This window comes from Camellia sinensis, chromosome 13 (assembly GCF_055761805.1).
Source record: "Camellia sinensis isolate YWXY chromosome 13, ASM5576180v1, whole genome shotgun sequence".
In the NCBI taxonomy this organism is placed as follows: domain Eukaryota; kingdom Viridiplantae; phylum Streptophyta; class Magnoliopsida; order Ericales; family Theaceae; genus Camellia; species Camellia sinensis.
Window position 1 is genome coordinate 104977452 of NC_138973.1, and position 23772 is coordinate 105001223.

Genomic DNA, 23772 nt, shown 5'->3' on the forward strand with positions numbered 1-23772 from the left:
TGCTACTAACCTTGCTTTCAATCTTTCAACTTTTCCCTTGGAGTCTGTCTTTGTTTTGAATACCCATTTGCAACGAATGGGCTTAAAACCCTTAGGAAGCTCAACAAGCTCCCACACACCATTGATTTCCATGGAATGCATCTCTTCCTTCATCGCATCAAGCCACTTGCTAGAATTTGGATTTGTTACTGTCTCGTTGTATGTAACTGGATCAATTATTTCCTCAGGCTCATAATATTGCTCACCTAGAAAAACAACATAATCATTTGGAAGAGCAGACCTTCTAACTCTATGTGAACGCCTAGGAGGTTGTGCTTGTTGTACATCTTCAACTGGTTGAGGTACATCAATAGGCTGATTAGGGGCTTCATTATACTGGTATGAGCCCAAATTAATTTTGTGATTCATAAAGTTTTGGGCCATGGTTCATCTTAGTGGTTTTATTACAAGTATGTGGTATGGAGGTGTAAGGCTTGTTTTGAGTAATTTGGGTTCCTTAATGGGAGGGCCCAATAATTATTGTTTAGGCCCAGTCCCCTCTCCTATCCTATTAGGGTTTACCTATATTTATATATATGTAAATCTAAGGGTTGTTAGCCCCATTGAAAAACAACGTGAAAAATATAGGAGAAGGAGAGGAAGAGCTGGTACTAAGATTTTCTAATTGTGAATACCGTATTGTTCTAAAGAAAGCAACACTCAAGACAATGGCAGAATTAAATGGTATGTATTTAAGTTCTTATTTTAGTATTTAATTATATTCATAGTGTTTTAATTTCTAGTATAAAGATCCTGTAAACTTACATGATTCACCTATTGTTTTCCAACTATCTAACAATAATGAGTTATTATGATCCGTTCATAAAATTTCGTATCATATTATTGTTTTAGACCACCGCATACATGGTGCTCAAAGAGTACCAAATAACTATCTATTGTGAACAATGAAAAAAAAAAAAAAAAAAACCTCGCCAAAGAGCACAAGTGAAAGGATACATTTTATATATGAAAAGAAAAAGTTCAAAATTGAGGGGGGAGGAACGCTGACAGGATGGAGGTGGTGGTGGGGCATTGGTCAGAGTAGTGGCGGTGGTAGTGGTAATGTTTGTAGTAGGGTGGTGGTGGTGGCAATGAAATAGTGTTCGAAAGTTTTATATTTGACTCTCACAGGATGACATAATGGGCTAGTTAGAGTTTTCTGTTATGAAAAAATAAAGAATAAAAATTGGGAAAAAATGAATTGAGCAGTCTGATTAAGTTTATTATTAATTACAGTTCATAAACTAAATGTGGCGGGAAAAGAAGAGAAACAAAGGGTATAAATCCAAAAAAGTTGCAAGTTATACTTTTTTTTGGGGGCACATCCAAGTTATGCTATCAAATAAACAAATTCCAAGTTTTCATCCTTATAAAATGAATGAGAGAATGTCCAACTATTAAGTTCTAAATTTGTTATACAGTTTTGTTACTGTCACAAATTAATTTATCAAATACTCGTATGTGTGGAACCTATAGCTTCCAATCCACCTCCACTCTCACCCTATCAACTTTGCGTGTTGCCCTTTCTGGCAGATTCCTAGTTTCAATTATCTTTTTTTGTCATTTCCTAACACCTTTCCATCGTAGCTTGTCCCTCTCTAGCCCATCCCCATTACCATTCATTCATTTTTAACCTCTTTCCAACACTTGTCGCTACCATCCCGGTCTATTACTAGCCTCTTAAGAGGGGGAGATCACAAGGGAAAGTTGGAGAGGAGGAGATGGTTGAATCTAAAAGAAGGGAGAGATAGTAGATCATGATGAAATTTGGGAGAGGATACACTTGGTTGTGCACTAAAGCTGAGGGAGTCTGGGGAGGTTAGTTGACAGAAGTACGTAAGAATTGAGGGAATATAGTTGAGATTTTTGTGTGTGAAAAAAACAAAAAAACAAGAGGAATAATTTAGTGGGTGAAAATCCAAAGTAATGAGAGATCGAACGAAAAGTATGACTATTTAACAACACTAAAAATAATTGTGCCACTTTTGGACAATGAAAGGGATTTCTATGTAACAAGACTCAAATTCTCTTTCTAAAAATTTAAATAAAAAAAATCAAATTCTTAACTTCTTATATTCTATTTGATTTATTAAAATAAAATGAAATAGAATAATTGTTTTATTATAATTTTTATTCTAGCTAGCTCACAAAAAAATTATAGGGTAAATTATAAATACACTGCTTGAGGTTTGATTAAAATACAAATTGTCCCTTGTGATTTAGAAAATTACAAATATTCTCTTGTCAAAATTTTTTATTTAACAAAATTAATTAAAAAAATAAAATTCATAATTTCTCTCCTATACAATAATAAAGTTACATTTGAAACATGTTTTTAACATTATTAAAAACTATTAATTGACTTGATGATTTATTAATAAAAGTGATGATTTGTTATGAAATTAAAAATTTCAAGGGTTGAAATGTAATTTCCAGAACCACAAGAAACAATTCGTATTTTGAGCAAATCTCAAAATGTATATTTGTAATTTATCCAAAATTATATAAATACACACACACATATATATATATATATATATATTACAAACAGAACCATCATATTCTGTATGCGTGGTCATTTCATGTCACTCTATTTCATTTTAGTCCAGCAAACATTCGTGAGTTGTAGAAATTCCAGCCAGCTGATGTAACCTCAATTGGTTGAAAAAAGGACAATATGATTATGAACATACCATTGGTTTTACATACAACTTTCTTTTAGATCATACACTAACAAAATCACATAGTTTGAAAATCTTCCAATTGAAAATATATTATTCGAAAATCAACTTTTGAACTAAAGATAGAGCCGAACCACAAAGTTTGGTTTGAAAGTCCATTTCCCACTCATAATTTTGTTAAAGTTGAAATTGAAACTAAAAAATATATATCAACTGAAAGAAAATAATGTGTGAAAATAGAACACGCTAGTAATTCAGACATTTGCCAAAGTAGCAACAACATACTCATTTAAAATACTTTGTAGAATCCTAACTCCTTGTAACCATATAATTGAATTGAAGTAGTAAACTAACTTACACAAATGACTCTCAACTCAATTGAAGGTCTAACTCAGTCATCAATAACAATAGGTTACAGAGGATAGAATAGCCAAGGATGGGAACTACACATTTTGTGAGACTTATTCATTTAAAATTTTATGAAATTCCAAGCCAGCAAATTATTAGCACAATTAAGCTATAAATATTCTCAACAAAAACCACTATGCTTGAGGTCTTGACGGGCCTAGGATTATTGCCTAAAGCCTTGATCTTGAAGCCGGAGATGCTGAAGCAGGTGCACTCTGCAGAAAATGGTTGCTGTCATAACTCAGAACATAGATTTATATATATGTAAAAATGGAGAGAGAGAGAGAGAGATGTTTCAGTGCTCTAAAATGTAAATTATGAGAACCAGTTAGAAATAACAGTGTTTATATAACCCACGTGTTTTTTGGACTAGTATGCCTGCATTAGGAGAGGTTCTATTCGTCCACTACAAAAATTCTCAGTTCTTCACACCATTTTGCCGTTTAGATATTAATTTCCAAACAAAAATGACTTGCTCAGATATATCCAAACAACTGATTATTGTTCTGAAGTTGATACCTGTGGCCCAAATTGTGTGAAGTGAGACGAAGAGTGGTGTGCAAATAGAAGCTCGCTTGTGGTAGGACTAATTTTGAGATGAAAAAATTATGCTAATGCCCTTTTTCCATTTTTTTTTTCTTTCATTTTCTTCACACCCATTTTTTTCAGCAACCCATCGCCACCTTACAACAGCCACCACCACCATTACCACATGCACTGCCACAGCAGTGCCAACACCCTTCGTCATTAACTCTATATATATTGCAAACAATCCCATCATAGTCCCACAATCTCTCTGAAAGACCCCAACCCACCACCACCACCACCACCACCACTACCATTAACTGACAACACCACCATCACCACCAACAATTCTCTCTCTCTCTCTCTCTCATCTTCATCTTTGCAATACAAACAAAACACCAATGAGTTAGTGGGTGGGTGGGTGGGTGTAATTGACATTGCCAAGGCAAGAAATTTGACACTCAAGTCGGCCAACCATGAAGAAGTCAAGTTTGTTTCTAAAAGATCTACAGGTAAACTAGAAAAAGAAACCCTAATTTGTCAAACTACAATAGAAAATGACATAAGCAGGAGAAACGAAATAGGTATCTCACCAGTGGTATGCCTTTCGTTGCTCTTTCTTCCAAAAACCTCGAAGGTTTATAGAATTTTCCATATAGTTCTGACCACTTCTTGAGACTTGTGTATATATGGTTAGGACCGACAGTATCAGCCCAAAATACGATGCCACCCCTGCCAACAAAAGAAACATTTATTTGACAACATTTGTATGCTAATATTTAAGCTGAACTGGATGTGTACGCAATATTAACAGCCTACAAAACAAAAAACAAAGTAGTGAAACTTTGTATTATGAAAAACTTCAATTTTGCTAATTTTAAAATAAGTCCATAGATGAATCAAACTGTTTTCAACTCAAATTTGACTATCAAATAAATTCATATCTTTTTTCAACTCAAATTTGACTGTCAAATAAATTCATATATTTTTTAACTGCTGCATCCCATGTTAACTGAGGTCTTTCCCTTGCCCTAGCATCTCCATGAAACCACCAAAAGGAGTGATGAATAAAAAGAAACGCAGGAAAGTAAAAATCTGGCACAGTTAGAGATAGTTTTCTCAAAGCACTCACCGATAAGAAGGGAAACTCATTCCAAGAACAGACGCAATGTCGAGGTCCGATGCTCGAACTACAACTCCTTCATCCATGACACGACAAGCCTCATTCACCACTGGAAAGAGTACCATCTCCACGATTTCTTGATCAGTAACAGATATAGGCTGCCAGTCATATTTCAGTAGACTTGTCAGATACTCTTGAACCAAATGTAACTTGTACATTTTTGCGTTTTGTTTCATTTTGAGCAAAGTTAAAGGATCACTTGCAGATGTGAGCGAAGTATTGAAGATCATTTCATGCAATAGAAAATTTTATTTTACATTGCACATTAAAGGTACCTTTCCACCAGGCAAAATATTGGTAATCCTTCTACACTCCTCAATAATTGGAAGCACCGAAGGATCTGGTTTTGGTTTGCTTCCCTTTTCATACAAGTAGTACCCTTTTCCGTTGTTTTTACCTAAAATGCAAGTGTAATATGAAGCCTGAAGCAATGCCCCAAAATATAAGCAGAAAAAAACAATTTCTGTTATTACCATTTCGACCGTTGTTCACTAGAAGTTGAACCAAAGGAGAACGGAATGTGCGATCAGGAAATGCATCAGCAAATTCTTTCCCAACAGCAAGGGCTACGCCATATCCAGCTAAGTCCTGAAGCCTGTAAGCATAATTCAAACAAAACAAATTTTATCATTATCCATCTAAAACCCTCCATAATCGCTGAGATGCAAGGATCCATTGCGAAAGAAATTGAGAGTTGGACATCAGAGTCATGATCATCTAAAAGATTTTGAGTTTCCACATCCAGCTAAGTCCTGAGTCTAACAAATATGACAACTAATGATCACTTAATCATTCATGTAGAATCCTCTCTAAAATTCAGATACGCATGCATGCATTAAAGAAATATAAAATTGATGTATTGAGCTTTGAATAGAGTGATCATTCTATGAGGCTTTTGAGCTTCCTTTAAGGGCGTAACCATGAAGATCAAGAATTTGGTCCTGATACAAGTGTGAGGCACCCCCATAAACACGCTCCTCACACCTTACCTGATTAAATGTGAAATGTACTATTGAACTAAGATTGACTTTGTATTCTCTTCATGACTCTTGGTTCCGATGTCATGGAATCGTGTCAAAAATGTGTCAAAAATGGTCATTATAGCAAAGCAGTGCAAAATGCAAAATAACATCATAACATATGCGCCCACCCCCATACCCATCGTTCTTTCACTCCCTTCTTTTTGGTGGTGTTCTTGAAAAGAAAGATCTTCACAGTAGAAACAACATGCTTTGTCAAATGAACATTAAGACATCAGCCATGCCGATGGATACAACAATGATAAGGGAAGAAGATTACTGGAATGGGCCCATAGGTAAACCAAAACTGGTGATCAGCCTGTCAATTCTGAACACGTCCACACCTAGATTGACCAAAAGCTGTGCGCTTTGTGTGTAGGGGAAGAAGGTTCGATTGACAGCAAAGCCAGTGCAGTTTCCCACCACAACAGGAACTTTCTTTATGATTTTCCCAACTGTCATGAGATCAACAATTGTTTGGGCAGAAGTCTTCTCCGTCCTTACAATCTCCAGGAGAGGCATCACATGAGCAGGACTGTCATTAAAAACCAAGTTATGAATAAAGACAAAATTCCTTGCTAATAATTTTCCAGTATCAGGTACATTGTATTGATTTCACAAAACAAAATATGGACATTACATTCCATGAGTGAGGAAAGGAAATAACAATTAAGAATTTAAAGTTTCAATCGAGACTTGTCATTATAACCTGACTTTTCCCAACTAAAATACTACTAATTTTCATTTTCCTTCCTCTAGATGCTCTTACCCCCTTGCAATTTCTCTCAACTTCCATTATTCATTTTCACGGTCACAGATACAAGGCTAGGTTGGCGATACGGACCAGACTACTAGACAGACCAGCTCAGCCAACCGATTCTGAACAGCAGGTATTTGGTTACCCAGTTTTCAAAATCAGATTTTAAGTTTTCAATTCGTATTTTTTTATTTTTAATGAAATTTTTAAATATTTTGGTCAATTTTTTTTTCCTTTCCCTCTTTTAGATGCATCTAATCTAGATGTACTCAAAAAGTAAAATATTTGTGAAAAAATCTTTAAAAAATTCGATAAACACAAAAAAAATAAAAAAAATTACGATTTTTTTTTGTGGGTATCTTGTAGTATTTATTGAATTTTTTTAAAGATTTCTTCACAAATATTTTACTTTTTTAGTACATCTAGATTAGATGCATCTAAGGGGGAAAAAAAATTTGACCAAAATATTAAAATATTTCACAAAAAAAAATTACGAATTGAAAACTCAAAATCTGATTTTGAAAATTGGATAACCAAACACATCATTTTCAAAGGATAAAATAATTAAATTTTCCTTACTTCCCAAAAGAGAACAAACTTACTTTACGGTTCATAAATATGTTTTGAAGGTGAAGGATTATGAGGTGTAGAACCTGAAAAAATGTGCCCCAATAATGCGATCTTGAGAGCTGGTCTTTTCTCCAACTACGTTGAGGTCAATAGTAGAAGTATTTGTGGCCAAAATGCAATGGGGAGGGCAGGCCTTCTCAATTTCACTGAATATTTTTTGTTTCAGTGGAACTTTTTCAATGACAGCCTGCAATAAGGAGATAACAGAATCAAACATGTAATACTCCTAATGAGCAAAATGTATTAATCATTGGCATCATCAATATAAAAGGGAATGACAGCTAAAGAACAAACGAGAAAATTGAACCAGCCAAAGTTATCAAACTTTTTGAGAAGATAGAAATTTAAAAATTTTGAAGGTAACTTTCTCCTTAAGAAATCGAAACTTGATAGAGCACACCTCTATAACCATATCCACATCTCTAAATTCTGAGTAGTCCAATACACCTTTGAGCATTGAAATGGCTTTATCTGCTTTATCCTGTGCCAACTTTTTTCTTGTTACTAAGCCCCTGACATTTGCTGTAACATAATTTATGTTAGTCATAACTTTCTCATTTGCAAAATATTCAATGGTGATGTGCGGAAAACAAATGAATATGGTAGAATTCCATCTAACATACCATGTATGGTGGTTTCTTTTGGTTTGGTATTTGGACTTATAATAATATGTATCAGTACCTTTTTTTCCCGACAAGCAAAAGCATATATTCCCTCCATCCTATTTTATGTGGCACGGTTAACCATGCACACAAAGGAAAGCATTTTTGAATAATAGGTTTATAAAAATTCCATTCACCTTATTTGAATAATTTTTGGGGGAATTGGGATTTTATCAAATATAAATTTAAAGAGGGTAATATGGGAAAGTGATGATTGAACTTTTTGAATTTTAATAATCGGGCATAAAACACAGGAAAGGGGCCATTGGTTAGTGGTTAAACTCAGTCTATGGGTAATTTGTTTTCTTAAATGCATGCTCTTTTAAAAAACAGAAAAAACAGAAAAATAAAAAAATAAAAAAATAAAAAAATAAAAAAATTGATCTGGTTGGTACTTGAAATGATGGCCCATCAACAAAATGAAGGCATATTACACAAATATTCAATAACTACTAGATAAATATTCAACACTAGATCAAATATGCCACGTGGAGAGGCCATAAACAAGTTTTTATTTTTTATTTATTTATTTTTTTGCATAACACAATAGATTTTTTTTTTCTTTCTTCAGAAAATGTTTTTTTTTTTTTTTTTTTTTTTTTTTTTTTTTTTTTTTTTTTTGCATACCGCAATATATATTTTTTCTTTTCTTTTCTTCAGCCAATGTTCCACCAACAGAACGTCACACAAACCACAGAAAATAACGCTGTTCTGAGAGAGAGAGAGAGAGAGAGAGAGAAGTAACTACCTTCTACCATTTTTATTCCCCTCTGAAGATATTCAGAATTAATTTCCTTGAGAACAACATATATGTTGCTCAGGATTAGAGCTGTGGTTATGCCAGAGCCCATTAAACCCCCACCAATTACAGCAACTTTCTTTACAGCCCTTGGTTTGAGCCCTATATCAGTAACATTTGGTACCTGTCAAGAGTTGGACTTCAGAGATCATCATTTAGGAAGGAGATAAAGGAGCTATTGTGTGTCAAGGAAGAACAATAAACATCAAGATCCAGGGCAATGACAGAAGAGCAAGAAGGTTTGCAAAAACAAACAATAGCAATAATGAGATGTCAGTATAAGTCCTTAATTTGACACCTTGAAATATCTCTTAAGTCACATTAAAGATTACTCAACCACAATTAATTCACCCATCCAACATTTTGTTCGAGGAAGAGAAAAGAAAAGGTAAAGTTGTAAATTTAATATTAGAACAAATTTGTCAGCAAACAAACATATAAAACAGCTGAATACAAGTGATTAATATTTGAAAGGGAAACCAAATATAGCTCACAGAAAAAAGATGGCAGAGAGAGAGAGAGAGAATGTAAAGCATGAGGCATCATAGTTCCATGTTACAAGATTTACCTGCCATAATCAGGATACTTGGAAATAAATAAAGCAATATCAAGTTTTACAGGATATATGCTTGTATTGTACTTTAGAAGGAAATTTAAAGTACAGAACATTCAGAAAAAATTAAAGAATTTAGCATCATGCTTAGACCAGGTATATCATGAAGACCTATGCCTGCAACTCAAGCGGGTTTGGTCATGCTAGGGGCTTGTCCAAAGCCCAACCCAAAGTAATTTTCCCAGGCCCAATCTCAAGTCAGAGTTGTCTAGACCAAGTCCCACTTAAGCTTAACTCAATGAGTTCAGATTAGGCTCAGGCTGCCCAAACCAACACCAAAAATTTCCTTGTAACATACATTGACCCAAACAGTTACTGTAGTTGTGATTGATTTCTCTTTAATTTGACGCAAGTTTTTAGGCACCAAACAAGAAATTAACTGTAGTGATGATTGATTTCTCTCTTTTGCCTATTTTGCAATGCCCACACATACATATGTAAAACACCTACCTAGTGGATTGTTTGGGTTATTTAACAACAGCTGCGACATAATATTTACGCATCTTAACAGAGACGGACAAGAAACAGATGTCAAGTGGTTCTGGTGCCCACCGAAACTGGGTTATTTAAAAACAGCTGCGACATAATATTTACGCATCTTACCATAGACGGACAAGAAACAGATGTCAAGTGGTTCTGGTGCCCACCGAAACCACATATTAAACCAAGTATTTGAACCATAACAACAAACGTAGCTGAAACAAAGTAACAAGGAGCCAGACCAATTCTAACCTAAGTTAGGCGAGGTTGGTCAAGCAAAAGATTGCCACCAAAAGCAAAGACTAGTAGGTCAATAATTTGTGCATCTTAAAGCTCCTGGCATCTGTGCTTTTGCAAAATAAACAAGAGAGAAGCTCAAGCAATATTTTATGTTCTACTTCTAACCCAAGGAATCTAGTAAATTAATTACAGTTTTTCATTCGAGGCAATTAAAGGACATGTTTCCTGGTGGTACAGAATAGAAAACTGTTGGATAGCTTGATATATACTTTGTTCGGCACATTTCCTAACAGTTCAAGCTTTTGCGACAGTTGGTGACTCAACAAAAACTAATCACAATAAGCATATAACCAGCAAAACTCATGCAGATCCTACAATAGATCTGCAAACAAGCATATCATGAGTGCAAAAATAGAGAATTCACCAAATCCAATAGTGCGACAATCTTGGACAGTCCTGAATAAACCAAGGGATTGTTTTTCTTATTCTCATTTATTTACATTGTTTTTGGGTTTCTTTGTTTTTTTCTTTTTTATTACTATTATTATTTAACAATAATAATGAATACATCCATCAAGAATAGGCAGTGCATCTATTGCATGAACTATTTACCTTTGACGTTGCTCGTTGAGCAAAAAAAACATTAACAAGGCCCCTTGAAGTATCAGATAAGACTAGCTCTTTAAAAACTTTGGCCTCCTGCAAAAAGCATTTTGTAGCATATTAGATTGTACATGTTCAATAAGTAACTGTTGAGAAACAAACTAAAAAGCCACTTCTAATAAAAACAAAGCATGGTTCCTCACATATGACGCATTGGAAGTCCCTAAAGAATAAAAAAAATTGTTTACTAAATGGTGTACAACAATTAATTAGCATTGAATTCCAATATGAAGAAATCCACAAACTCTATACTATAAGATAGCACCATTAATACTCTTTTCTACAAGGAAAACAATTTACACATGAAAACAAGATTACCTTCAAAACCCCATTATACCCTCCATGAACAATGCCTTCCTCAATCACATCAATGCATGCCTGGTGCTGAGGCATATTTGGAGCAGTCTGTTTGGCTTGTTGTCTTGCAAATTTCAATATCTCACGTGATTCAGACAAGGAACTAAGCTTGTCTGTCCTGTGAAGGGAACGCATCCAAGGTTTGCGTCTCTCCGCAATATCTAGAGCCCACAGCCGAGATACTCTCAACAACTCTTCAGCAGACACCAAGGCATCAATAAGACCTAGCTTCTTCCCTTCTTCAGATGTAATTGATTTAGACAACTGCAAAGATTATTTGTAATGGTGGAATGACATTAGTCCCAACAAAACTGGCTCACTTATAAACTAAAGTTGATAGGGGAAAATATAGCCCAAAATCAAAGGTTTTACCCATCAAAATATATACATACTGAACAAGTAAATGGTTTCAAATTTCCAACAGCATATTTTGCAAGTTAGATCGTAATCTTTCCATTTTTTTTTATTTATTTATTTATTTTTAAAGATTTAGAGAAAAATGGAATCTTCTGGTGGATAATTCAACTAGAAGTTGTAATTGAAGACCAAATGTGTATTTGATCCAATCCATTTCAAAATTGATTTACAAATTATATCCTACTGTGCACAAGCAAAAAGTTCACAAACAATTTAAACACACTATCCAGGAAATCAAATCCATGCAACAAAAATTTGAACAAATACAGTGAATCAATTTAAAAAATGGTCATTCCTTTTGAATTTGTACAATCAATAAACAAACCCTTCAAATGCATTGAATGAAAACATTTTCTACTCTATAAAGAATCTTTATGCATAAATGCACACAAATAATAACTTAGATAAACTGGCATAAGATGTAAGTTAAGGGTTCTGTAAGATTTTTTTTTTTTAAATGTAATTTTCAAAGTTATGATACAAAATTTACAACATAGAAAAATCTTCAACTAAGTTTTACCTGAGAAACAAAGGAAGCTGCAGTAGAGGAAATCAATTGTCAAGCACAATGCTAAACACACACGGAAAAATGTTGCATGATTGAGGTACCAAATAATGCCTGATAGATCCATGGGTAATATATGATAGAAAGCAAGTGAATTGGGCATACAACCCACTGAATCTACTCAACTTGAATGTTGATTACACAAAACTTCATGTCAACTGAGAGTTGACATGTTAAATTTTGTAAGACTTGTAATTTCCCTGAAGCATGAGTACAAAATCGTAGACAATGTCATATTATGAGTGTGTATAACAATAAATAATTCGCTACAAACAATAACGCATCATTTTACTGATTTATCTCTAATTCTTTTAACCAAGTCGCAATGAAAAAGAAGAAGAATGCAATGTTCATGGAAGAGAATGTATGCATGAATACAAACATGGAGTTTCATTTCATCTACAATATTTGTAGGACTTTGAACATCCAAACCAAGTCAAATGAGATGGAAGGTATGCAAATAGAATGCATGGTGTTTGACAGATTCATCATGAAGTGATACAAATCCAATCCTCATGGAAAAGAATGCATACATAATTACATGGAGTTTCATCTAAGATATTTGTAGGAATTTTAACATCCTTCCCAAGTTGAATGAGATGGAAAGCTTACCAGCATCATTTCAACAGCCTTTGACAACCCTACAAGCCTTGGAAGACGCTGTGTTCCTTACAAAGGAGCCATGACATTGTTAAACAGTCAACTTTCTAATCATTTCAATCCAACTAAATGGAGTCACAGAAACAAAAATCAAATAGCAGATATACCTCCAAACCCAGGCAGAACACCAAGTGTCAGCTCTGGCAAGCCAAGTTGAGCTTTCGGTGCAGCAATACGTGCGTGGCATCCCTGCATAAAGTTAATGACAAGACACATCAAGCAAAGAAAAGTAGGGAAAATGCTTGACCTCGACAGAAACCACAAACCATTGTCAACTCTAAGCCACCTCCAAGTGCAAGTCCTTCTATGGCAGCAACCGCAGGCTTCTTGGCATCTGAGATCATGAAGGTGAAAATATGAAAGAAGTCAAAGTATGATTGGAGCTAAGAGAGTACAAGAAAAAAAAATTAGGAACTCAAGAAGAAAATAATAATAATAACAATAAGAAACGTTTTTCTCTGATAAACTTCAAAACTTAAGATGTTGTAAGGACCTTCAATTGTGTTAACCACAAGATCAATAGATACATCCGGTAGAATAGAGATATTCCCTGTCAAACCGAACAAAAGAGTTCATTCTCAGTTTTCAAGTCCAGAATTAAAAATTTCTGCCAGCTCAACTGCATAAAGTAAAGTCAATTAAACCATACCAGTCTTGTGAACGTTTTGGAAAACATTGATGTCGAAGCCACCAGAAAATTTCCCAGCATTGCCTTGAAATTAAGTTAAAGAGAAATAAATTCAGTGAGAGTCCACAAGCAACAGCCATGAAATCACTCTCTTTAAACATGAATACGCAAACAAACATACTGGTAGATTCAAATATTCATACAACACTAGGGAGGAACCAAAGATCATCACCAAAAATACCATGAATTCAGATAATAAACACTTTCCGACACAAACACGGATATAGATATGATGATTTGAAAAAAATGAGGACACGGACACATTGGGGACACAAAAGTAAAAAAAAAAAAATATTGTTATGTATATTTTTATTTGCTATCTAGATTAATATACGTCCACAAACAAACAAATTAAATAAAGAGACATGTCAGCTGGCATGTCCAGTACGTGTCTGTCGTATTTCCACCATGTCTGACACTGCTGCGGCGCCTGTTTTGGAATGTCCGTGCTTCATAGATAGGCTGGATTTTATTTTTTTTATTTTTTTCGGGGTATACTATAATAGTTGTATATGAATAATGAAAACACAATTAAGTTAATGATTTCTACAAAAAAATTATACTGTTGGGTCACAAAGTTACAGATAACATAGATATAGTTACAGGAAAGCAGACAAACTAGCACAGCTGCACGTCTTCATGTCAATTACACTAATGCTCTTCGTTTAAGTTTAACCAACCAATGAGGATATCACATGCTTATCAAAAAAAAAAAAAAAAAAAAACCCTGGTTGAATAGGTGATGACAAACCCTAACCACCTTTTGAAGCCAAAATTTAGAAAATCAAATCCAGTCTGAAATATCAATAAAATGAATTTATGGTACCAATCTGAGTAACGATCCAGACTATAACAAACATTTTCTTAAGACTCTGTTTATAAGAAAACTCGCTGCAGAATACTTATGCAATTATAAAGAATAGTGATAATCACCATAAATGGGATTGTTAGGGGGAGGGATAAACCTAAACTACAAAATGATATGAGCATACAGCCACTGTTGACAGAGCAAAATAGCAAAAAAGAGAAAAAAAGAAAGGGGGCAAATAACAGGGCAGTCGGGTCAGAAAAATTATTTACAAAAAAGTGATAAATATTATAAATATATTATTAATAATTAAAATCATATATTTTTCATTAATGTATAATAATTTTTAAAAACTTCCACAAACTGATAATTTCCCCGCAAAAAAAATGGGGAATTTCATATCAGTGTAAAATTTGAAAAACAATTACAAATTAGTGGTGAACTTTATCAATATTAATAATTAAAATTATAAACTTTTCCTTACATATCTAATAACTTTTTCAAAAATTTCCTCAAAAAAAAAAAAAAAAAAAATCATATAGTGGACCCCGCTTGATTGGGACACAGGATTGGTTTGGTTTGGATTCTAATCACACCAATTTTTGGTTGGAAGTACAAACTTATTTCTACTTGCTTCATCAGCATGCCTTCAAAAAAAAAAAAAAAAACCTTCAAATTTAATTTCTTGCAAGGGCTTGATCGAAGTAGGTTATGTCTTAGTTATTTTTCAAAAAAAAAAAAAAATTCCATGGAAACAATCAGTATCAGTTGAGATGGCCTTAATCCAAGTGATCGGTCAGGACAATTTATTACACATCACAAACCAAAAACAAATCCAATCAAAATGCACAGAACAGAAGAACATCAAAACTCACTCCAAAACAACTCAAATTCAAAACATACCAGTCAAGACAATAGCTTTAACATCATCTCTCCTCATCGCCTCCTCAAATTTCTCTTTCAACCCAGCGATAACTGCAACACAAAAACAAACAATTACAATAAATAAATATAAATAAATAAAAACCTAGATTGAAGATGTTAGATGGACTTACTTGGGATGGCTAAAGAATTGACAGGGGGATTACAGATGGTGATGATAGCAACGCCATCTATTCCGACCTCCATGGTCACTCGAACCCCTGCCATGGACATCCTTTCAAGCGATGCAACAACAACAGACCTAAGCTAGGGTTTTCTAAGGAGAAGAAGACCAAGATTGGATTCAAATTCAGAACAAAAATGACAGATTAGTAAGGATGAAGAGAAAAGAAGATAGGTTCATAAAAGATACACATGTAATCAGACATATATATATACACATAAAACAACCATGATACAGGACCCCATTATACCCCACCCCCACTACCCCCACACACTCAATTTGACCAACACTGGGGGTGCTGGGTCCCAAGCATTATTCCACGTAAAATCAGCACTCATTCAAAAAAATAAAATAAAGATCCACATCAGCACTACGTTATTAATGGGCTATTAATGATATTAAGCATTTATGTCGTAAAACTTAGGAAATCTATAAGTAGGTGAGGGAAAGAAAAAAAATTAAAAAATATTAGAATTTTTAAAAATTTCATCAAATATTTTATATGGATGTAGACTGACATTATATGAATATCATATTATTTAGGGGTACAAGTGATACTTGTACATTCACAACCTTTCATTTATATCCATCACAGACATAATTACACCTCCTATATATTTGTAATTTTTTTCCCCTTTCCTACCGGCATGTAATTTCCCTAAAATCTTGGAGTTTTTTTTTTAATATACTAAAACAAGAAACTATTTAAAGAATTAACCCGCTTTTTTTACTATTTAGTACCTACTTTTGAAATCGCACGTTGAAAATGCGATTTCAATTGAAAGCGCATGTTGAACATGCAATTTCACCATGTCATCATTTTCAACTTGCGATTTTAAAGTGAAATTGCATGTTCAAGATGCAATTTCAATTTCAATTTCAAAATCGCATTTTAAAAATGCGATTTTCAAAAGTAGGTTAGTTTTCTAAATAATTTGAAAAATGAATCAATTCTCTAATTTTTTTTTTTTTGGAATATTAAAAAAAAAAACTCTTAAAACTTAAGTCATGAGTTCAAATTTTATAATATAATAATTTTTTATATAAAAATTTGTCATGTGATATGAGATTTTTTTTTTTAAAAAAAATGTTATAAACTCTAAATAATATATCAATTTTTTTTACCAAACTCTCACATAGTATGGGATTACACAAACTCACATGTGTGTGGGTTTCACACTTATGTAAAAAGTTTGGTAGAAAATTTGATACTTCCTCCATCTCAAAATATTAGTCGTTTATTTCATTTTTTATTGTCCCAAAATATTGATCCTTTTTCAAAAATCAAGAACGAAAATAATATAAGTTTCTTATTTTGTCATTCTTTTAAATTCATTAACAATATAAAAAGTACAATTATAACCATTGATATTTTCAAAAAAATATACTATTAAAAGATAATTTTGAAAAATTAATTTTTTTAAATTACAATAATTGTAGTACTAAAAAAAGTTAAATTTTTGAAAATGAACTATTATTTAAAAACGAATAGAGTAGATTATTTGGGATTTCTAACCTAATTTTTTTTTATATTAATAACAAAAATATTTTTAAAAAAAAATTAAAATATAATATATAAATGTGTCAACGCGACCACCAGTAGTTAAGAAATGCGAGTGTGAAAATGGAGACTGCACTCCGACTCGGCGAGTGCGGCGGTGAGTGTGGTTGTTGGTTCCGAATTGTGTTTCTCGTGTGCGTCACACTTGCTTGGACCGGATCGGAGGTGAGAAAACGAATATGTAACACCTGTATATAGATAGATACGTAATATTATATAATATGTAAAAATATTTTGGCCTCTTTAAGACTGAAAATTTCAATTTAATTTTTTTTTATATTTTTTTAATTTTATATCGCTTAAAATACACATGTGATTTTGTAATTAGTTTAAAATCTAATTTTTATAAATTAATTTAATTTTTATATCATTTTAATCATTGTCAATATTATTACCTTAAATTTGTGATTTTAAAACATGCAATGACATTATTATTATTTTAGTTTCGACGGTTATGGTATGAAATTTATATCTATATTTATATTTATATCTATACTATTATATAAATAAAAATGTTGTTGGGTCAATAAATTTAAAACTTATAATCTAATTTTTTTATAATTTCAAATTAATAAAATATAAAAATGCATGTGTCACAAATTCGTTGATCATTTCACTTTAATTAATAACAATGAAATATTATTATTTTTTTCTTTTTTCTTTTTTTACGATAATAGTAAAAGATTGATCCATGCAATACATATTGATGATGACTTACCAACATTAATTTTCAAATTTTATTAAGCAAAGTTTTATTTGTTTGGTTCAAAGTTTACGTTTAATTCTTTTTTTAAATTCTTCTATAATTTTTTTTAAAAGCTAAGAAATATATTTAGCATAAAATTATTGGCACATCTAGCCATATATCTAATTTGAAATTTTGAAAATCTTTTAAATGAAAAATCCAAAATAGAATCTTATTCATTATTAAGCCCCATCTTATTTGAAATTTTGGAATATTAGAAAAATAAAATATGAAATTTAGTAATGCTATAGTAACCATATTTGATAATATTTGATGTGACACTTTAAGAATAATAATTAAATGTGTCATGTGACGTCTACCAAATAATACGATTAGTGTCATGCATTTCCAACGGTAGTAGGCATTTTACCTATCTGAATATTACTATAAAGTATATATTTTATTTTGCCTATCAACTGTTTTATGTTTTTACTCCAACAATGCTCTTTATTTTAGCTATTTATCCAAATACTATTAATTTTATAGAATGCCACGTCAACAACAAAGATTGAGGGAAATGATCCTAATGAATGAATACATTTTGCCTAGCGTTGAAGGCTAGCTACATGTAGCTAGTGAATATGAGTTGAGGCAAAATGCATAATCATATGCCTAGTGCATTGGAATTGAAAAAAGTGAATCACACTAGGCATTTTAACTAACAAGTATTATATGCCTAGTGCATTAGAGATGCTCTAATGTGTTACAATATATGGTAATCTAATATCAAAGTATGATCGCATAATATTACCCATTTTAAAAATCTATATAAAAAAATATTATTTGAAGTCTGCGTTATGCATAATTTATTAAAATACAAATATTTGCCTTCGTTTGGCAACTTGGATTGGGTTGGGTTGGGTTGGGTTAGGGGCTATTTTAGTAAAATAGGATTTTTAGTTTAATAAAACAAAATGTCACATCTAACCCATAATCATTACATTATTTCTCTCACAAAAAGTCAAAAAAGCTAAAAAATTTATCTCAAACGAGGCTTTTTAGTCCCAGATTAAAATAGTCAAAAAGCCAATCCACTTCCCAAACAAACTCATAAACGTTAGGTAGATTACCAAACTATTCTTAAGATAAATCATAATAGACTTCATCCTCTAATGGTAACCATAGTCAAATAGCCTATAGAGTTTAAATAGTTTGGTCCCCAAAAAAATCAAACCTAGACTCGAGTTTTTATCAATAAGTAAAGTATTTTTTTTATCAGTAAAAAAAAAAATTTGTTGATGAAAATTAATATATAAAGATTATTGAGACAAATATCAATAAAAGAATGATGAGTGCGCAAAGCTTCAAATCAAAACCAAATAACTCTAATTAGGTTGGCACTGAAAAATAAGTCACATCATCTGCACTGATAAGTTATGCTTTAAACACTAAAATGGTTCAATAAGAAAATGAGCCAAAAAAATAAGTTTGGAAGCTAACTCAAAATTATTTTATATACAAATATATTTTATTTATTTATTTAATAGATTAATTTTAATAGTGACATATAATTCAAACAATGATAATTGATTTGTTAGGTCTAGACGAAGAAAAGTTGTTTTGAGAGATAAGTTGATATTGGTAAATAGTTTAATATTCTTTTTAATATGGAAATTTTAAATATATATATATATATTAATTTTAAAATTATGAAAACATTGGTCTTAATGGTGAAGTCAGACCAAAAGAATGGCTTTGGATTGGATTAAATGCTAGACTGACCTACTCCAAGTTTGAACTTTAATTTTTTTCTTTCAATGGTTAATTTTATTGTAATTGAACTATTTGAGGGGAGAACTTGCAACTGTACTTAATAAGGGTAAGGGGAAGATTAATTTGAGAGCAACAGAAAAATGGTCTACTCCCTTTGTTCTCTTTTCTATTTTATTAACAATTTTATGGAGTTTCACAAGAAAGATAAAGGTTAAAAATTAATCGGTACGTGGGATTTATTACACAATCGGATCAACTTTAATATAAGATGAATTATAATTATTAGATTCCAATGGCATAATTTATTTATGTTTTACCGTAAGCATAATTTTTATAATTTATTCTATTTTTTTCTCTTTATTTTTGACTAATTATATTATAACACATATTTTTATATGTAGTACATAAAAACACCATTGATGGCAAGACCACAAAAAAAGACCTTAATTGTAATTGTCATGAAAATAATTAAAATTTATTTAGTTCTAAATCTCTTTTCCTCTTCATTTAAAAATATTTTTAATTATTATTTAATATTAATATTATTATTTAATTATTTGTGTGATATCGTGCATAGCACGGGTGTAATGCTAGTTTGAACATATAGATAAATAGCTAAACTTTGAATATATAGATGTCATTTTAGATAAATAACTAGTAGTTGATTTGTACGATGCACAAGTTAATTTTTTTCCTTTTTAAATAATATTTTATAAAATTAAATTAAATTGTTTACATATGTCTATATATAAATTATTTTTAGAAATATGTTGCAATGTATGCATTACAAAAGAAGAATATTAATTTTATCATGATATAAAATATAACATAAATAAATATAGAGGAAATTGTTGAAAAGTCCAAACTAAGGAGGGTATAAGACATTAGGTCCTATAGACATTTTATGCTGGTGAGAGGTCTATCATTTGTGAAATAGTTTAATAAGAAGTCCTTGTGAGTTTCTATTTGCACCCTAAAAAGTATGTTGGGCACTCTAATTTAATGATATTTTTTTATTACTATTAAGTCCCTAAAAAGTACTTGACTTTGGAAAAGGTGTAAATAAAAGTTTTTTGGACACCCCATTCATCATCCACCCCAATATTCATTTTCTCTCTTTTCTTCCTACTTTCACCATTTTGCATCTTCATAACCAACCCATTTGCTTTAATCCATCATTTTGCATTATATTTCATATTGAAATCAACAATGGACAATAAAAAAGACGTTTCCAATCAATTTTCTATAGAGAGAGTAAATTTTTAATTGTTGTTCATCGCTTTTCGTAGGTTGATTTTTCGAATTGATTTAGCACTGAATATCCAAACAAACTTCACATGTTTGAAATTAAGTATCCAGACAAATATATTTTGGTCGGCACCAAGTATCTATTTGAAACAACTGGAACCAATTTTCCATAGTTTGGGCCTGAATATCCGAACAAACTTCACATGTTTATCTAGACAAATATATTTTGTTTAGTACTGAGCATCCTTATGAAACAATTGGAAACAATTTTCTATGGTTCGGACCTGAGTATCCGAACAAACTTCACATGTTTAGAATTAAGTATCCAGACAAATATATTTTGTTCGACATTGAGCATCCATATGAAACAACTGGAATCAATTTTTTTGTATTCGGCACTGAGTATCTGAACAAATTTCACACGTTTGGAATTAAGTATCCAGACAAATATATTTTATTCAGTATTGAGTATCCATATGATATGACTGGAACCATCAACATGCCATGATCAATAAGTAAAATCTAAATATTGTTTTGATAAACTAATAAAAATCACAAAATATGAGGGGAAAAAAAAAAAGAAAAACACAACAAAACAAACAAACAGAATGATATAAGCCATAAATTCAATATACATGCTAATGGATTATATTATTTACGCCTCAAATTCTCTTGATGAACAAAACAACTCAGATGAACGGGTTGTGTAGAGAAGCAAAGACCTTCATTTTGGAATCCTTCTTTGTCTCTACTGAACTAAGAATCTCTTTTCGTTGCTTGGAATTCCAAAGACCCCAAATCTAATTTTTGTTCCTCTGTTTATTAGTAATGGAATGTACAAAGTATATTTGTGTAGGATTTTTAGGGTTAGGATAAGTATTATTTAGGGCGTCCAAACAAATAAATAAAAAAAAAAATCAAATTTATTAATGGGGTGCTCAAAGTAATGGGGTGTCGAGCCTACTTTTTGGGGTACAAATAGAAGCTCCCAAAATCCTTCTATTAGTTTTGGAGGACATTTTATTTTCAATTTTACCCCTAAATTTATCTTCTTTTTTTTTATTTGTTGATTTTTTTTGACTATCTGTTCAAATTTATATCTATCTGTTTAAATTTTTTGACTATCTGTTCAATTTTATCCCCTTATCTATTTAAATTTTTTCTATATGTTAGATTTTTACACCTCTTCTCTCTTTCTTTCTCTCTCTCTCTCTCTTACTCTTTATTTGTTGAAATTCTCATTTTTAACTTATCTATTCAAATTCTCATTTTGAATAGATCATATCCATTGTTCAAAAAATTATCTGTTCAATTTTTTTTATTTGTTAAAAATATTTGTTTATAAATCCACTATCTATTGGAATCCTTTTCTCTCTCCCTTTCTGTTGCAATATGTTTCATCATCATCATCATCATCAACAACAACAACATCAACAACAATCATATCTATTAAAACAACAATAATAACAAAAACAAATAAAAAAAAATATCATCAATCTAGAGTAAGGAAGTAGAGAGAGAGAGGAAAAGTAGATATGTAAAGTAATGTTGTCCAATCTGCAAAAAATGGCTTATTTGATTCTATCAGTCTTCTTTCGATCATCACCTTCTTTAAAACCTATCTCACATCATCATGATAGGCAGAAGAGAGTATGGGAATGAGGTGTTACATGATTGGCAATTTGGGTTGGACCCCGATCGACTCATCGACTCGAATATGAGCCTATCAATTCGTCTACTTTTTCTTTCTAATCATTCTTGTTTATACATATATATATACACAAATCTACATAGATTCTTACAGATTTGGAGAGAGACCAAACTAGATGGCGAAAGAGAGGGTTTGGTTTCGAGGTGAGGCGGTAGTGGCGTCGCTACCATTAATGCCACCGCCCTGAGAAAAAGGGGCCTCTGCTATGCTTAGATCCAAGGTGAACTCACTGATGCTAGTCGACGAAGCCACCATCCACGGAGGAAAGAGAGAGAGAGACAGAGATAGAGAGAGAGAGAAAAAAACAAAATAGAAGAGATGAGGGAGATAAACAAGATCTTAGAGAGAGAGAGAGAGAGAGAGAAAGGGTTTGGTTTAGGGTTTGGTTCCGAGGTGAGGCAGCAACGACGGTGCCACCGTCAATGCCATCACCTTGAGGATAAGGGGCCTCTGTCATGCTTAGATCCAAGGTGAACTCAGTGATGCTAGTCGACGAAGTCACTGTCGACAGAGAGAGAGAGAGAGAGAGAAAGAGGGGTTGTGATAGAGAATGTTAGGGTTTGGTTTGGGTATCGAGCATCTATATACATGGGGGTATTTTGGTTAGTTTATCTAAGTTTGTCCTTATGAACAAAGTATTTGAGGGGAAATTCTATTTCCACACGCCTAGTTACCTCAATGCACACATTTAATGAAATATTATTTTAATGGCAATTATATCCTAAACTAAAATTACCATAATGGATATTCACCAACACCCATAATATTATATGAAAATATTCTCGGTACACATCTTTAAAAAAAAAAAAAAAAAAAATCTCAATGTACACCTATTAAGTAAAAAAAAAAAAAAAAAAACCCTAGTTTTCCATTGTTGTCACTTTGCTTGCTGCACACTTTATACTCCTATATTGCTTGCAAAGCAATACTATCATACCAACTCTCGTATTGTTTTAATCTCTAGGTTTATATTCTATTAGTGATGAAGATGTTAGTTTTTTCGTGCATAACTTCTTCTTCTTTTTTTTCCCCCATTTTGCAGTTTTCAATTGGACAACCAGTGCCGAATTATTACATTATATTCGAACATCAACTGCCTAATTATTTCATTATATTTGGACATCTACTGTCGAAGGTTTTTTTATTTTTTTGGGAACAAATTTGTCGAACCAATCACTTTTATTCGAAGGTTAAGTTTCGAATTAAATGTATAATTTCAGAAAATTAGTGCCAAAATCCCCAAACTGAAAAACATAAAAACAATAAATAAAATAAAAAAACCTAGGGTTTTATGGCAATGGAGTGCATAGAGATTTGGAAATGGTAAATGTAATAACAAAATGGAAAGATGTCTCATCTTTAACAATATTTTGGAGAGTTTTCAATAGTTTTTTTTAATGGAGGTTCAATGGGGTCTTCAATGGAGGTCTTCAATTGAGGATTTTGTCTTCACTTTACACTATGGTCTTTAATGGTCTTCACATGGGTCTACAAA

At 32.1% G+C, this 23772-nt stretch overlaps 1 protein-coding gene across 1 annotated transcript; it reads right to left on the reverse strand.

Annotated features, from left to right (window-relative positions):
* Positions 1–2981: 2981 nt before the first annotated feature.
* On the reverse strand, positions 2982–15701 carry AIM1 (Enoyl-CoA hydratase/isomerase family). Its single transcript, XM_028221541.2, has 18 exons — positions 15250–15701; positions 15098–15169; positions 13348–13410; positions 13192–13248; positions 12965–13032; positions 12806–12887; positions 12651–12706; positions 11018–11320; positions 10649–10735; positions 8653–8827; positions 7643–7764; positions 7266–7429; positions 6136–6390; positions 5310–5431; positions 5112–5233; positions 4786–4934; positions 4247–4385; positions 2982–3343 (listed from the first exon to the last, which is right to left on the reverse strand). Exons 1-18 carry the CDS (start codon positions 15347–15349, stop codon positions 3299–3301), a joined length of 2181 nt encoding a protein of 726 aa, XP_028077342.1. The 5' UTR covers positions 15350–15701; the 3' UTR covers positions 2982–3298.
* Positions 15702–23772: the final 8071 nt, after the last annotated feature.